Source organism: Lotus japonicus, chromosome 3 (genome assembly GCF_012489685.1).
Source record: "Lotus japonicus ecotype B-129 chromosome 3, LjGifu_v1.2".
Lineage (NCBI taxonomy): Eukaryota > Viridiplantae > Streptophyta > Magnoliopsida > Fabales > Fabaceae > Lotus > Lotus japonicus.
The window spans coordinates 51568611-51584729 of NC_080043.1; the positions used below are offsets into that span (position 1 = coordinate 51568611).

Here is a 16119-nt window from a genome sequence, read left to right on the forward strand (position 1 = left end):
TCCCTAACCTTGTCGCCTAAGGATTTGGGAAGACCTATAAGGAACTTTTCTTTCCAGAAGGCATGCTGACTGTCTTCTCTAGTGTAAACCCTAGTTAGGAAGGTATCTTTATACCATCTAAAGTCTCCTAGAGATTTGCACTTAAGGTTGGATAATAAGTCGTCGGACCTATCTTTGATTAAGGAAGGGTCTCCTATGAAGTGTTGGGCTATAGTGAAGATGAGAGTATTGACAGCATCAGAGGTATATTCTCCACTTTCTCCTCTGATGGGGTTATTCTCATCATCATCTTTGAAGGCTGTCAGGACCTGGAGTCTTTCATTATCAGTGAGATAGTTATCCCACCATCCTTTGAGTTGACCGCAGGATCCTGCTACGAGGATTTCTACAATTAGGGTTTCTGGACAGTTGTTTGAAGTAGAATATGCTGTAGTGACCATTGTCATAATTTGGAGGATTTTGGTGATCCCATATTCATTTTCACCGTCTATGTTCCATTCATAGATATTGTTGGCACTAAATCTCTTGAAATTAGAAGAATCCTTTTCTTCTAATAATAAGTCAGGAGCAATGGCCCTATTGTAATAGAGTTTGGTTCCTTTTCTCCAATTGTTTCCTGGATTGTGTATGACTAGGCTGATTTTAGGTAAATCCTCAACAGATTCTGTTGAATTCACTTCTTCAATGTTGTTTACGGATGGTTCTGGTGGTGTATCTTGGACAACAATATTGAGAAGTTTGAGTTGTTCGACTACCTTACGAAGGAACTTGCTATCTGCATCTTTTTCGGCTTGGGTATTTTGGAGATTTAGTTTAGAACCTTTTGTTATTTGGTAAGGTTTAAACAAGGGTTTCTCTTTGCGGATTTCTTTTTGAATCACTGAAGTAGATGGAGTTTCCATCTTAACCTTTCCTTTGTTCACAAGTTGAAAATAGGCTTCATCACCTAATGCTTGTAGGTATTTGTTTGTGTAGTTAGCTTGTTCCATGATATCTTTGATATCCTTCCATGTGACTCCACTTTCCTCATTCTTTGTTTTGAAAGGGGATGCTAGGACAGAAACATTTTGGGCATTTTTAAGCTTAAAGGGTTCCTTGGGAGGTATATCTGATTGTATTGTGTTTTCATCGCTTAGTTGCCAGGTTATAACATCAACTTGATAAGGGTCAATCCCTTTTTTGATGGTATAAGCATGGAACCAGTTGAAGAAAGGGATATTTTGTTGGACGAGTTCAAGAAATCTATAGAATCGCTCTTGGATATCCTTTTTATTTTGACCTTGGTAATTTTTGAAGAACCATTCTCTTTGAGGAGTCCATTCCTCATAATAGAAATCTTTTCTAAGAGATTCTTTATCAATAGTGAACTCTATAGTGATTGCTCCGATGAAATTTGGGGTTTCAATGGAGGAGTAAGTTGGAGATAGAGTAGATCTCTGGTCATCATTATCCATTTGGTAGGTTGTTTTTACAGAAGTTGTAGTCTCAAAACCAATAAGGTGGATTGTAGATCCATCATGGGAGGGTTCAGGTTGAGCTCTATACTCGGGTTGATTCCTACTGATGGAATTGGTTCGAGAGGAACATCTTGAGCTTAAACTTATTGTGGTACAACAACACACTTTTTGTCATTAGAGGGGAATTTCTCCACTCAAAAGCTATATGTTGGCCTCATTCTCCTTTGGTTCAACTGTACTTATTTCGTTACAATTCTCCAATTGTACTAAGTTTTAGTTGAGCTCTACGAACTCATATCACATACAATGGATTAATAACATCAATTTTAAATTTATGTCCTCTCAAAAGCTATATGTTTGCCTCTTTATCCTTTTGTCCTACCATAAACCCTAAACCCTATATACCCACATTTAGTGGAGCTCTACGAACTTGCATCACATTCAATGGAGGAATATCATGAGCTTAAACTTTGTGTGGTACAACAAGACACTTTTTGTCATTAGAGAGGAATTTCTCCACTCAAAAGCAATATGTTGGCCTCATTCTCCTTTGGTTCTACTGTACTTATTTCGTTACAATTCTCCATTTGTAGTAAGTTTTAGTTGAGCTCTACGAACTCATATCACTTACAATGGATTAATAACATCGATTTTCAATTTATGTCCTCTCAAAAGCTTTACGTTGGCCTCTTTATCCTTTTGTCCTACACTAAAACCTAAAACCTAAACCCAAAACACCCACATTTAGTTGACCTCTACGAACTTGCATCACATTCGATGGAGGAATATCTTGAGCTTAAACTTATTATGGTACAACAAGACACTTTTTGTCATTAGAGAGGCGTTTCTCCACATAAAAGCTATATGTTGGCCTCATTCTCCTTTGGTTCTACTGTACTTATTGCGTTACAATTCTCCAATTGTAGTAAGTTTCAGTTGAGCTCTATGAACGCGAGGGAGATTTTGTGGATCATTGCGGCTCCACGTGATTTGGTTGACTGCGGCCACCTTGAGACTTGTGTTTGTGGATTATTGCGAATCCACGTGATTGTACATCTGCGAATGTATGTGACTGGCCAAGGTGTTTTGGTGGGTTGTGCGATGTGAGGTTTTGTTAGCCTAACCGACTAACTGATACTTAAATTCCTTAAAGGATAATAAATTCATAAAGAACTTCATTTCTTGCTTATGTGGTTTTATGCTGACCTGACCCTTGCAATGTTTGCTATGTGTTTGTTTGGGGGGGGGGGTAGATGGTGCTGACCAAGACCACGGTTCATGCCCACTCCTGGGTGATGAGACTGAATGATCAAGATAACGATCGAGTCTGGACGTCCGACGCGTCCGGAGTTCGCAAGATTTACGTCGGCAATGTGGCACTTATAGGACGAGACAAGCAAGGCAACATTGTGGAGGAGCAGTTGATACGCGGAGGGATAATTGAGTTACCCTATCCACCGGCAAGGTTCCACTGTCCGAAGGACGAAGAGTCTAGGGTTTCATCGGAGGAGACAAATCCTTCTGAGGAGACAACTGCTGAGTCTCGACCAGTGCTTGCAAGGCCTAATCTTCCAGAGAACATTCGAGCTGAAGCTCCAAGAGTTGGTGACAGAGCGGTGGGGACTTCACGAGTGCATGAGGTACCAGCCTGGTGGGGGCGCATTGGTGACTTTCCAGCCCCGCCACTAGAGTCACTTCCAGATCCTGATGCCGGCGCTCCGTCAAAGAAAAGACAATGTGGATGGCTCGAAGGCTCTGAAGGTGACCCGGTTGTGCCTAAGGAATGCTGAGCTTGTATTTTGGGGGACCCTGAGAGTAGTTACATCGGTTTTTGAATTATCTTAGTTTGTTGAATTATTAAACATGGTTTAGCTTCTATTTCAAAGTATTTGGATGATCAACAATTAAATATGGTTTTTCACACACGGGTATGGCCACAACGTTTTATTACAGTACATTTTGTTACCACGGTTACTTGTAAGTTTTGTTTCCGCAAGTTTTATTATGGTAATTGGTTTATTATGTCAGCTAAGAATTTCATAGTCAATGACGGTTTGTCACTAAGTAAAGAATAATAAATGAATCGACATAAATTCTTTACGAAAACTACGTTATTAGGTTACTGTGTGACACTCAAGAAATCGAGGCGTTACAGGCACTACTTCCAGACACTTTCTGTCACTTTTCCCGTCACTGGAGGTTACTCGTGACGTGGCTTGCTACTTACAGCGGGGGCTGTAAATATAACTGTACATTAGTTATGTTTATCTTTTATGGGTTGAGTCTTTATTTCGACAAGTCTTTTATTTAAAAACAAAACGAAAAAAAAAATATTCACGTTTTTCCGCTTTATTTGATTTTTGGTTACTAAAGTGACACCACCGAAATCGTTTATGTTTATCGTTTAGCTTGTCGAGTCTTTCGGGAGTCTTCGAGGAATAGGTCTTCTGTGCAAGGTTGTGCGACTCTACAAAGAGTAAAAATTGATTGTCTACCGAGAGATTTTTTGCTTGAATTGATTGAAGTTACTGCTTAATCATATTGTATAGCTAGATGATATCGTATGATGTGTACTAACTGTTTGTTTGACTTAACAAAACATGGTGAACTCTAACCAACTAGCTGAGATGATGGTCACTATGGCCCAAGCTGTGACTGCACAGGCTAATGACAATGTTATGAGGCGTGCTGCTGATGAAGCACGTGATCAATACCAGCGTCAAAGGGAAGTAACTCTGGACCAAAACAAGGGATTGAATGACTTTAGGAGACAAGATCCTCCTAAGTTCACTGGTGGAACTGGCCCTGATAAAGCGGATCTTTGGATCCAAGAGATTGAGAAGATTTTCGGTGTGCTGCAGACTGCTTAAGGTTCCAAGGTGGGCATGGCTACTTGGTGATGCTGAGTACTGGTGGAGAGGCACCAGGGGAATTATGGAAGCCAATAATGAGCAGATTAACTGGAACTCCTTTCGAACTGCATTTCTTGAAAAGAATTTTCCAACTAGTGCTCGGGATGAGCGGGAGGCAAAGTTTCTGACACTCCGTCAGGGGAGCATGTCTATACCTGACTATGCTTCTAAGCTGGAGTCTCTGGCCAAACACTTCCAATTCTTCAACAACCTTGTTGATGAGCGCTACATGTGTAAGCGTTTTGTCAATGGACTAAGGGCTGATATTGAGGATTCCGTGAGGCCACTAGGAATCATGCGTTTTCAATCGCTGGTTGAGAAGGCCACGGAAGTTAAGCTGATGAAGAACAAGAGGTTGAATCGTGCTGGAACTGGAGGACCAGTGAGATCAGGTTCTCAGAACTACCAAGGTAGAGGTAAATTTCAGAACAAGAAGTCGTATCAACGTCCTATGGGGAAGGGGTTTACCCTAGGATCTTACAGATCTATGACTGGTACTGTTGGGGGTTCTGGAAATCAGACTTTGAACAGGGATGTGACTTGCTTCAAATGTGGAAAATCGGAGCACTATGCTAATGTTTGCATAGACCCGAGGCCCAAGTGCTTCAACTGCAACAGGGTGGGACACACTACCAGTCAGTGTAAGATACCCAAGACTGAACCGTCTGTTAACACTGCTCGAGGAAAGCGCCCTGCTGCTAAAGCAAGAGTTTACCCCATGGATGGTGAGGAAGCTGAAGGATTTGATGGTCTGATCAGGGGAGATTGCGAGATTGACGGTAACCTCCTAACTGTACTTTTCGATTATGGTGCAACACATTCGTTTATCTCTAAGGATTGCGTGACCAGACTGAAACTACTTCTTACTGCTTTGAACTTTGATCTTATTGTTACCACCCCTGCTAAAACCCTTCTTGCTAATGCTGCATGCATGTACTGTCCGGTGACATATAGAGATAGAGCCTTTCATGCTAACCTAGTATGTATAACTCTCAAGAACTTAGATGTTATCCTATGAATGGATTAGCTATACCATTATCATTGTCTTTTGGACTGTAACCGAAATAGAGTGGTATTTCCTGACTCGGATCTTTTCGAGTACCTATCCGCCAATCACATTAGTGTCTCTTTGAACGAAGGATCTCAAGAGTATTCACTGTTTCTAAACATAGAGGGTAAAGAGAACCCGGATGTGAACAGTATTCCAGTTGTGCGGAACTTCACTGATGTTTTTCTTGGAGATGTACCTGGATTGCCGCCTGTACGCGACATCGAGTTTGCTATAGACATCGTACCGGGAACAGAGGGCTGATTTTGATCACACCATATCGGATGGCACCTGCGGAGTTAGTGGAATTTGAATCTTAGATAGAGGATCTTTTGTCGAAAGGATTTATTCGACCAAGCGTTTTGCCTTGGGGAGCGCCAGTTTTGTTGGTAAAGAAGAAGGATGGGAGATCTAGACTGTGTGTCGATTACCGACAACTCAACAAAGCAACCGTTAAGAATAGGTATCTGTTACCTAGAATTGATGATTTGATGGATCAGCTTCGAGGAGCTGCGGTGTTCTTAAAGATAGACCTGAAGTCGGGCTATCATCAGATCAGAGTGAAGACTGAGGATATTCAGAAGACTGCATTCAAAACTCGCTATGGACACTATGAGTATCTAGTGATGCCATTTGGAGTGACAAACGCACCTGCTACTTTCATGGATTACATGAACAGGACCTTTCATACGTTCTTAGATCGATTCGTCGTGGTGTTCATCGACGACATCCTGATTTACTCAAAGGATGCTAAGGAACATGAGGAGCACCTGCGTCAAGTTTTGCAAGTGCTGAGGGAGAAGGAGTTGCATGCCAACCCTTCCAAGTGTGAGTTTTGGCTTGAAGAAGTCAAATTCTTAGGCCATGTGATCTCTAAAGAAGGTATAGTTGTGGACCTAGCAAAGGTAGAGACCGTGTTAGCATGGGAACAACCAAGGACTGTGACTGAGATCAGAAGTTTTGTCGGTTTGGCGGGATATTATCGTCGTTTCATCGAGAACTTCACCAAGATTGTTGGGACTTTGACTCAACTTACGAGGAAGGATCAACTGTTTGCATGGACCGAAGCGTGTGAAACAAGTTTTCAGACGATGAAGAAATGTTTGACAACGTCACCGGTACTCGTTCTGCCACAACCAGAGGAACTGTATGAGGTTACTCTGATGCTTCGCATCAAGGTTTAGGATGTGTGCTGATGCAACATCGGAAAGTAGTAGCCTATGCTTCAAGAAAATTGAAGATTCATGAGAAAAACTATCCGACTCATGACTTGGAGCTAGCTGCCATTGTGTTTTCGCTGAAAATATGGAGACATTACTTATATGGATTGGCTTTCACCATATCATAAGAGTTTGAAGTACTTGTTTGATCATAAAGAGCTGAACATGAGACAACGACGATGGATGGAATTCATCAAGGACTATGAGTTTACCTTGCAGTATCATCTTGGAAAAGTTAATGTTGTTGATGATGCCTGGAGTAGGAAGATGCATATCTCGTCAATGATGGTTAAAGAGCTTCAACTACTGGAACAATTTTGAGATTTGAGTTTGGATGTGAGATCGTCCGAGGGAAAGTTGAAGCTCGATATGATCAGGATCGCCAATAGATTGATGGAAGAGATCAAAGATCAACAATTGTAAGATGCGTTTCTACTGGGGGAAATGGAATTTGTAATCCACGACAAGGACCCAGAATTCAAGGTAGGAAGTGACAATATCCTGCGATGTAAGGATAGAGTTTGCGTACCTAACAACCCTGATTTGAGGAGATTGATTATGGACGAAGGCCACAAGAGCAAGCTGAGTATTCATCCTGGAATGAAAAAGATGTACCAAGACTTGAAGATAAATTTTTGGTGGCCAGGAATGAAGAGACAAGTGGTTGAGTATGTAGTTGCGTGTTTGACATGTCAAAAAGCTAAAGTGGAACATCAGAAACCTTCAGGCATGTACAGAGTTTGGATGTGCCATAATGGAAATGCGATAGCATATCGATGGACTTTGAGGAGGCTTTGCCAAGAACTCATAAGGGATATGATTCGATTTGGGTAATTGTAGACCGATTGACTAGGTCGGCGTACTTTATACCTGTGAGAACTACCTACAACATGGACAAACTGTCAGAGATCTATATAGATGAGATTGTACGCCTTCATGGGGTACCGACTAGTATTGTTTCCGATCGAGACCCAAAATTTACTTCCCATTTTTGGGGAACTCTTCAGGAGTCATTGGGAACAAGGCTCAGATTAAGTTTTGCGTGTCATCCACAGACTGATGGACAGACTGAGAGAACTATTCAATCATTGGAAGATCTACTGCGAGCATGTGTGTTGGACAACAAAGGGAGTCGGGATGATCTACTGCCATTGACTGAGTTCACTTACAATAACAGTTTTCATACGAGCATTGGAATAGCACCGTATAAAGCTTTGTATGGTCGCAAATGTAGAACACCTTTGTGTTGGTATCTGGACTGGGCGAGCCCCTAGAGGGGCAACGCCCAGCGTGTAGCCCGCCCCGAGGCGGGGGCCTGGCCTTAAGTTGGGCCTCAGCCTCGGAGGCCCAATTGGTAGTGCCCAAGCTCTATAAATAGGAGGTAGTTACCAATTTTAGGGGACTTTTGCTCACTTTATGAAATAACACATGAAATTCAGCATTCTCATTCTCTCTTTAGCACATTCTTCCACTCTCTAGGTACTATCCCTTCCTTCAATGTTCATTCCCAGAACATTTGGCGCCGTCTGTGGGGAAGATAAACTTTCTACTCCCATTCACGTGGATTGATTGTGCAAGAAGCTATCTCTGATTACGATTAGGCAATTCTCTAGTTTACCGATTCTGATTCTGTGACCGGCATTCGTTTTTCGATCGAGTTTGCGTCATTCCTGGTTTAGATGGAGACTCGATGCAGGAAGCAACATCATTCACCAGTGCGACAGCGAATTTCGCCGCCTCGGCGGCCTCATCGAGTTGTCCTGGATTCTCCGATACGAACAGCGGAGTACAGGCTACACGCACTTCTGTGCCGCCTTCTCCTCCTCCATCACCACCACCTCCTTCATCGCCTTCGCAGATCGGATCTCTGGAGCGCTCACCAGAGAATTCACCTGCCCCGGAGCAACAACCGGCGGTGACATAGGAGCAATGGCGCCATATGATGCGCAGCATTGGCAACATCCAGCAGCGGAATGAGCATCTACAAGCTCAGTTGGATTTCTACCGCCGCGAGCAACAAGACGATGGAAGCAGAGAAGCGGATTCCGTAGCTGAGTTCCGTCCGTTCTCGGAGGATGTTGAGAGTGTGGCAATTCCAGATAATATGAAAACGTTAGTTCTGGATTCTTACAGTGGAGATTCTGATCCAAAGGATCATCTTCTGTACTTCAACACGAAGATGGTGATAATTGCGGCATCAGATGCGGTGAAGTGCAGGATGTTTCCATCGACGTTCAAATCGACGGCGATGGCATGGTTCACAACTTTGCCGCGCGGATCGATTTCGAATTTCCGAGACTTCTCATCCAAGTTTCTAGTGTAATTCTCGGCGAATAAGAATCAGCCGGTGACGATCAATGACCTATACAATATTCGCCAACAAGAAGGAGAGTCACTGAAGGAGTACATGGCAAGGTACAGCGCTGCATCGGTCAAGGTAGAGGACGAGGAGCCTCGAGCCTGTGCTCTAACATTCAAAAATGGTTTGTTACCGGGAGGGTTGAACAACAAGTTGACACGCAAGCCGGCACGTTCGATGGAAGAGATGCGTGCTCGCGCCAGCACTTATATTCTTGACGAGGAGGACGGTGCTTTCAAAAGAAAGCGCGCGAAACTGGAAAAAGGCGACACGTCACCCAAGCGCGCGAAAAAAGATAAGAATGGCGAAGATAAGGGGGATGGCAAGCAGCAAAGACAAGATAAATGGAGGGCGGTATTGAAGCCGACCAAGGAGCAGTTGTATCCACGGCGTGATGATTATGAACAACGCCGGCCATGGAAATCTAAGTCTCATCGCCAGCGGGAGGAGGCTGACATGGTGATGAACACAGATTTAACGGATATACTCCGCGAGGCGAGGGGCACAAATCTAGTGGATGAGCCAGAGGCCCCGAAGTATCAACCACGGGACGCCAATCCCAAGAAGTGGTGTGAATACCATCGGTCCGCCGGGCACGACACGGATGACTGCTGGACTTTGCAGCGGGAAATTGATAAGTTGATTCGGGCGGGATATCAAGGAAATCGCCAAGGCCAGTGGCGCAACAACGGCGATCACAACAAAACGCATAAGCGAGAGGAGGAGCGAACGGATACTAAGGGCAAGAAGAAGCAAGAATCAGCGGCTATCGCCACAAAAGGGGCTGATGACACGTTCGCTCAACACTCAGGACCGCCCGTAGGGACCATAAACACCATCACTGGAGGATTTGGCGGTGGTGGCGACACCCATGCGGCGCGGAAACGCCATATTCGTGCAGTTAATTCAGTTCATGAAGTCGCTTTCGGATTCGTGCACCCGGACATAACAATCTCGATGGCAGACTTTGAGGGGATAAAACCTCACAAGGATGACCCGATCGTAGTGCAATTAAGGTTGAATAGTTTCAACGTTAGAAGGGTACTCCTGGATCCGGGTAGTTCGGCTGATATTATCTATGGGGACGCATTTGACAAGTTGGGACTGACTGACAATGATCTGACTCCATATGCGGGAACCTTGGTAGGTTTTGCGGGTGAGCAAGTAATGGTGCGAGGATTCATTGATCTAGACACAATATTTGGGGAAGACGAGTGTGTCAGGGTTTTGAAGGTAAGGTATCTGGTTCTCTAGGTGGTGGCATCTTACAATGTCATCATTGGGCGAAATACATTGAATCGCCTCTGTGCTTTGATTTCAACAGCCCACTTGGCAGTCAAGTATCCACTAAGCAATGGAAAGGTTGGCAAGCTGAGGGTTGACCAGAAGATGGCGAGGGAATGTTATAATAATTGCCTCAGCTTGTATGGCAAGAAGAGTGCGTTGGTCGGACACAGATGTTATGAAATTGAAACTTCGGATGAAGATCTTGACCCACGTGGCGAGGGGCGAGTGAACAGACCCACGCCAATTGAGGAGACAAAGGCGCTAAGGTTTGGCGATCGCACTCTGAAGATTGGGACCAGATTGACAGACGAGCAGGAGACGCGACTGACAAAGCTGCTAGGTGAGAACTTAGATTTGTTTGCTTAGAGCTGCAAGGACATGCCCGGAATTGATCCAAACTTCATCTGCCATCGTTTAGCATTGAATCCAAGCGTCAAGCCAGTTTCACAACTCAGGCGGCGCTTGGGTGGAGACAAGGGAAAAGCGGTTCAACAGGAAGTTGACAAGTTGCTGGCGACAGAATTCATCAGGGAAGTGAAGTATCCGACATGGTTGGCGAACGCCGTGATGGTGAAGAAGGCGAATGGGAAATGGCGAATGTGCGTAGACTACACAGACTTAAACAAGGCATGCCCAAAGGATTCGTATCCCCTTCCCAGCATTGATGGTCTCGTTGATGGTGCCTCGGGCAACGAACTGCTTAGCTTGATGGATGCTTATTCTGGTTATCATCAAATCCGCATGCACCCGGCAGACGAAGACAAAACGGCTTTCATGACCGCCAGAGTCAACTATTGTTATCGCACTATGCCGTTTGGATTAAAGAATGCTGGGGCGACCTACCAAAGATTGATGGATAGGGTTTTTGCTGGACAGGTGGGAAGAAACATGGAAGTTTACGTTGACGATATGATCGTTAAATCAGTACGTGGTTTGGACCATCATCAAGATCTGGAAGAAGCATTTGGCGAGATAAGGAAGCACAATATGCGCTTCAACCCGGAGAAATGCTCTTTTGGTGTTCAGGGCGGCAAGTTTTTAGGATTCATGATCACATCCAGAGGAATAGAAATAAACCCAGATAAATGCAAGGCGATTCAGCAGATGAAAAGCCCCTCTAATGTGAAAGAAGTCTAACGTCTAACAGGGCGAATAGCAGCTTTATCTCGATTTCTTCCTAAGTCTGGTGATAGATCTTTCCCTTTTTTCAAGTGTCTTCGAAAAAATGTTGCATTTGAGTGGACGGCGGAGTGTGAAGAAGCTTTTGTTCGCCTCAAGGAACTCCTGTCGTCACCGCCAATCTTGTCAAAACCAATACAGGGACATCCACTGCACTTGTATTTTGCTGTAAGTGATAGTGCTCTGAGTTCTGTGATACTGCAGGAAATAGATGGCGAGCATCGAATTGTTTATTTTGTAAGCCACACACTCCAGGGTGCAGAGGTCAGATACCAGAAAATTGAGAAGGCGGCGCTGGCGGTCCTTGTCACCGCCCGGCGGTTGAGACCTTATTTTCAGAGTTTTCCAGTGAAGGTGCGGACGGATTTGCCTCTGAGACAAGTGTTACAAAAACCGGATTTGTCAAGTAGATTGGTCGCCTGGTCGGTTGAATTATCTGAATATGGGTTACAATATGATAAGCGAGGCACAGTTGGCGCACAGTCACTGGCTGATTTTGTGGTGGAGTTGACCCCAGATCGGTTTGAAAAAGTGGACACTCAGTGGACTCTCTTTGTGGATGGATCCTCCAATAACAGTGGCAGTGGCGCGGGAGTAACGTTGGAAGGACCAGGAGATCTAGTATTGGAGCAATCGCTGAAATTCGAGTTCAAGGCAACAAACAACCAAGCAGAATATGAAGCTCTCATCGCCGGATTGAAGTTGGCACGTGAAGTAAAGATCGGAAGTTTGTTGATAATAACGGACTCGCAGTTGGTAGAGAATCAAGTGAAGGGAACTTTCCAGGTCAAGGATCCCAATCTGATCAAGTACCTTGAGCGAGTGCGATATTTGATGACACTTTTTCAAGAAGTTGTAGTAGAGTATGTTCCTCGGGCAGAAAACCAGCGGGCCGCCGCGTTGGCCAAATTGGCGAGCACACGGAAGCCCGGCAACAACAAAAGTGTGATTCAGGAAACACTGGCGTACCCCAGCATTGAAGGCGAGCTCATGGCATGTGTGAACAGAGGGGCGACATGGATGGGACCCATATTATCTATCTTGGCGGGGGACCCGGCGGAAGTGGAGCAATGCACGAAGGAACAACGGCGAGAGGCGAGCCACTATACTCTCATTGACGGACACTTGTATCGCCGTGGTTTTTCGACGCCATTGTTAAAATGCGTACCGCCAGAAAAATACGAAGCGATAATGTCTGAGGTGCATGAAGGAGTGTGTGCAAGCCACACTGGGGGGAGATCTTTGGCCTGCAAGGTGTTAAGGGCGGGATTCTACTGGCCCACCCTCAGGAAAGATTGTATGGACTTTGTGAAGCGGTGTAAAAAATGTCAAGTGTTTGCGGATTTGTCTAAGGCACCGCCAAAAGAGCTGGTAACGATGAGCGCCCCATGGCCTTTCGCCATGTGGGGTGTGGACTTGGTAGGACCTTTTCCGACCGCCAGGTCGCAAATGAAGTTTATATTGGTAGCGGTGGACTACTTCACTAAATGGATTGAAGCCGAGCCCCTGGCCAAAATAACCTCTGCAAAGATAGTCAACTTTTACTGGAGGCGTATCGTTTGTAGGTTCGGGATCCCAAGGGCGATCGTATCCGACAACGGGACCCAGTTTTCAAGCAACCAAACAAGGGAATTTTGCAAGGAAATGGGCATACAGATGAGATTCGCCTTTGTGGAGCATCCGCAAACGAACGGGCAAGTAGAATCTGCGAACAGGGTAATTCTGCGTGGACTAAGGCGACGGCTTGAGGAAGCTAAGGGAGCCAGGCTGGATGAACTCCCAGTGGTACTATGGTCGTACAACACCACTGTGCAATCTACTACAAGAGAAACCCCCTTTAGGATGACCTATGGGGTAGATGCCATGTTGCCGGTGGAGATTGACAATTTCACATGGCGGACTCAGCCGGATTTTGAAGGGGAGAATCAAGCCAATATGGCGATGGAGTTGGATCTTTTGTCCGAAACGCGTGACGAGGCGCACATTCGAGAAACGGCGATGAAGCAGCGCGTGGCCGCCAAGTACAATAGTAGGGTTCGCGTTCGAGATATGCAAGTTGGCGATCTGGTCTTAAAGTGGCGGTCAGGAGCCCCGGGAAACAAGCTGACTCTGAACTGGGAAGGGCCTTACCTCATTGTCAAAGTTCTTGGTACAGGGCCTATCACTTGGAGGAGCTTGATGGAAGGCGACTACCCAGGTCGTTCAACGGTTTGAGTCTGCGCTATTATTACAGTTGATCGTGAGCGAGAAAGCTGGAAAGGCGAGAAGTTCCAAGGAAGAACTTCTGATGGGCAAAGTGAATTCGCCAAAGATAGATATTTTCAATTTCTCTAAAAGTACCTCAAAACTCTCCATTGTAACAAAAGCGTGCTCTTTTTCTCCGAAAGGAGTTTTTTAACGAGACGCTCCATCAATAAAACGAAAGTTCATGAAATTCACATCCAAAAATTCCAGGGATTCCCTGACGATCGGAATTGCCGATCGATATAAAGAATTACGGCGATCACTTGGTGGGACAAGCTTGATCCCCAAAGGGGCTTGCTGGAACCCTGAAGGTGGCGGCGATTCCACAAAGGGCCTTTGACGCCTGGGAATCTCCCCCCGGAAAGTCTGACGTGATCGCCGGTCCCGTAAACGACGTGCTGGGTAAGTCTCGCCAGAATACGACGAGCACCGTAAACTAGGCAAAAGACTTGGGACCCCCAAATGGCCATTGGGACCCAAGCATTGTAAGCCCCGAGCGGGCAAAGCCCCGGGCGAAGCCCTCAAGAATGGAGGCCGTTTATTCCTTTGTGGAAAACGTCTAAAGTCTTGGCGGTGAAATACCAAGCAACAAGCCCTAGTTAAAATTAATGCACGAAGTCGTTAGGCGTAATTCAATGACATGACGCGTGAAAAAATAGCGCAAGATATAAGGTCGGCGAATGAATAAGGTGGAAGGCGAGTGCTTGGTCACTCAGGATGTTGAGTATTTTATTACTCCGGCGTGTTGGGGCGTTAAACTATGAAATTCATTCTTAAATTTTTTTAAACAATAAGAATGCGCGACCAAAAAATGTACGGCGAAAGCAATCCAACAAAATTTACAAAGTATTCAAAGGCGATATAAAAACTATGGCGAAAGGTTGCTTATATATAGGAATGACGGAAAAGTGCATTACAAGAGGGCGGTAAAGGCTAAATAAAATTAAAATTACACTATTCATTATTTCTTTCTTCTTCTCCTGTTTCTTCTTCTTCTTCTTCAGTTGCCGTCCAGAGGTGTTGGTCAATCAGAGGAGGATCATCAAGACCAACCAGTCCTTCAGCGGTGATCTCTTTCATTACTCCCATAGCGCTAAAATCAAGGTTCGGGAACAAATGTGGGGCCTGGTCTTTGGCAAGGTAGAAGCCGCGCTCGCGATTTTCATAGGCAATGTCAGCGGCTTGTTCCCTCGCCTCAGTGGCTTTGGCTTTCTCCATCGCCAGCTCGTCCTCTAGCCCTTTGATCTTCGCAAGATGGGAAGTAATCTCGGCATCTTTCGTGGCGAGGGCTTCCCCATGAGCTTCGTCCGCCTTCTTGATCTCTTCGAACGTGGCTCGCATCACCGCCTCCATGTCAGACTTCGCCGAAGCCAAGGACTCAGCGGACTTTTTCTCCTGCTCCGCCAGCGCCTTTTTCACTGACTCCAGCTCAGCGCGCAATGCTTCGAGCTCTGACTCCTTAGCAACCAGCGCCTCGCCCCTGGCGATCAAGTCCTTCTCAACTTGGTCTTTTTCCTTTTTGCAAGCTTGGAGACTTGCATCGAGATCATCCGCTTCTTCCTTCATCAGCGCCAGCTGATCCTCCAGTTCGCCGATTTTAATTCCCGCCGTGCCAATCAACTTGTCGGCCTGGACTTTTTCTTTGCCCACTTGATCTAGCAGTTTGTCGAAGCGTTTCTTCCAAGCGGCGGCGTCCTCCTGGTGCTTGGTGTTCTCAGTCCTCAACCGTTCGGTTTCAGCAGCGGCGGCGTTGAAATTGTCAAACGCATGGGCAAAAATACACCCAGCGCGTAGAAGACAAGCAAGGGTTTCCTCCTTGGTTTCATTAATACCCCGGCTCAAAACTTCTTTCTCTATGGCGTCACGGTTGAGGCCGGTAAGCAAGAATTCTGAAGGTTCAATGGCGTTGGGAAGCATGTTGTAGTAGCTGGAGGAGCCGCCCTCTTTACCAGGAGCTTGCTCGATCTAGGTCGCTTCAAAGGTAGCGGCGGCATCAGGAGAAGGTCTCTCTTCGCGGCGAGGCGGGGAAGACGCAGAGCGCCCATCATCTGTTGGGGGCGGGCTAGGAGGTGCGTCTTGGCGAGGGGGGGACCTGGGGGTTTCATTTTATTTTTCTTTCTCCCCAGCAGGAGCATCGGACGACGCGACAACTTTTGTGGCATTGACGGCGACAAGTTTCTCAACAGCTGAGGGTTGAGAAATGTTGGTGGTTGTGTCAGCGGCTGGTGACTGGTCAACAGAGGTTGTTGTGACACCGGCGGAGGCGGCTGTGGCGCCTACAGTAGTGAACTTGGCGGCGGCTGCGGTGGCCGCGTCCGCGGTAGCGGAATTGGGAGCTGGGACGGTGGTGGACTCGGTGGCCGTGGCGACAGTGGCTTTAGCAACTTTTTTGCCTTTGGTGCAGCGGCAGTAG

General features: G+C 45.8%; 1 protein-coding gene across 1 annotated transcript; it reads left to right on the top strand.

Annotated features, from left to right (window-relative positions):
* The first annotated feature begins 4856 nt into the window (after positions 1-4856).
* On the top strand, positions 4857-16119 carry LOC130744281 (uncharacterized). Its single transcript, XM_057596470.1, has 2 exons — positions 4857-5118; positions 15926-16119. Exons 1-2 carry the CDS (start codon positions 4857-4859, stop codon positions 16117-16119), a joined length of 456 nt encoding a protein of 151 aa, XP_057452453.1.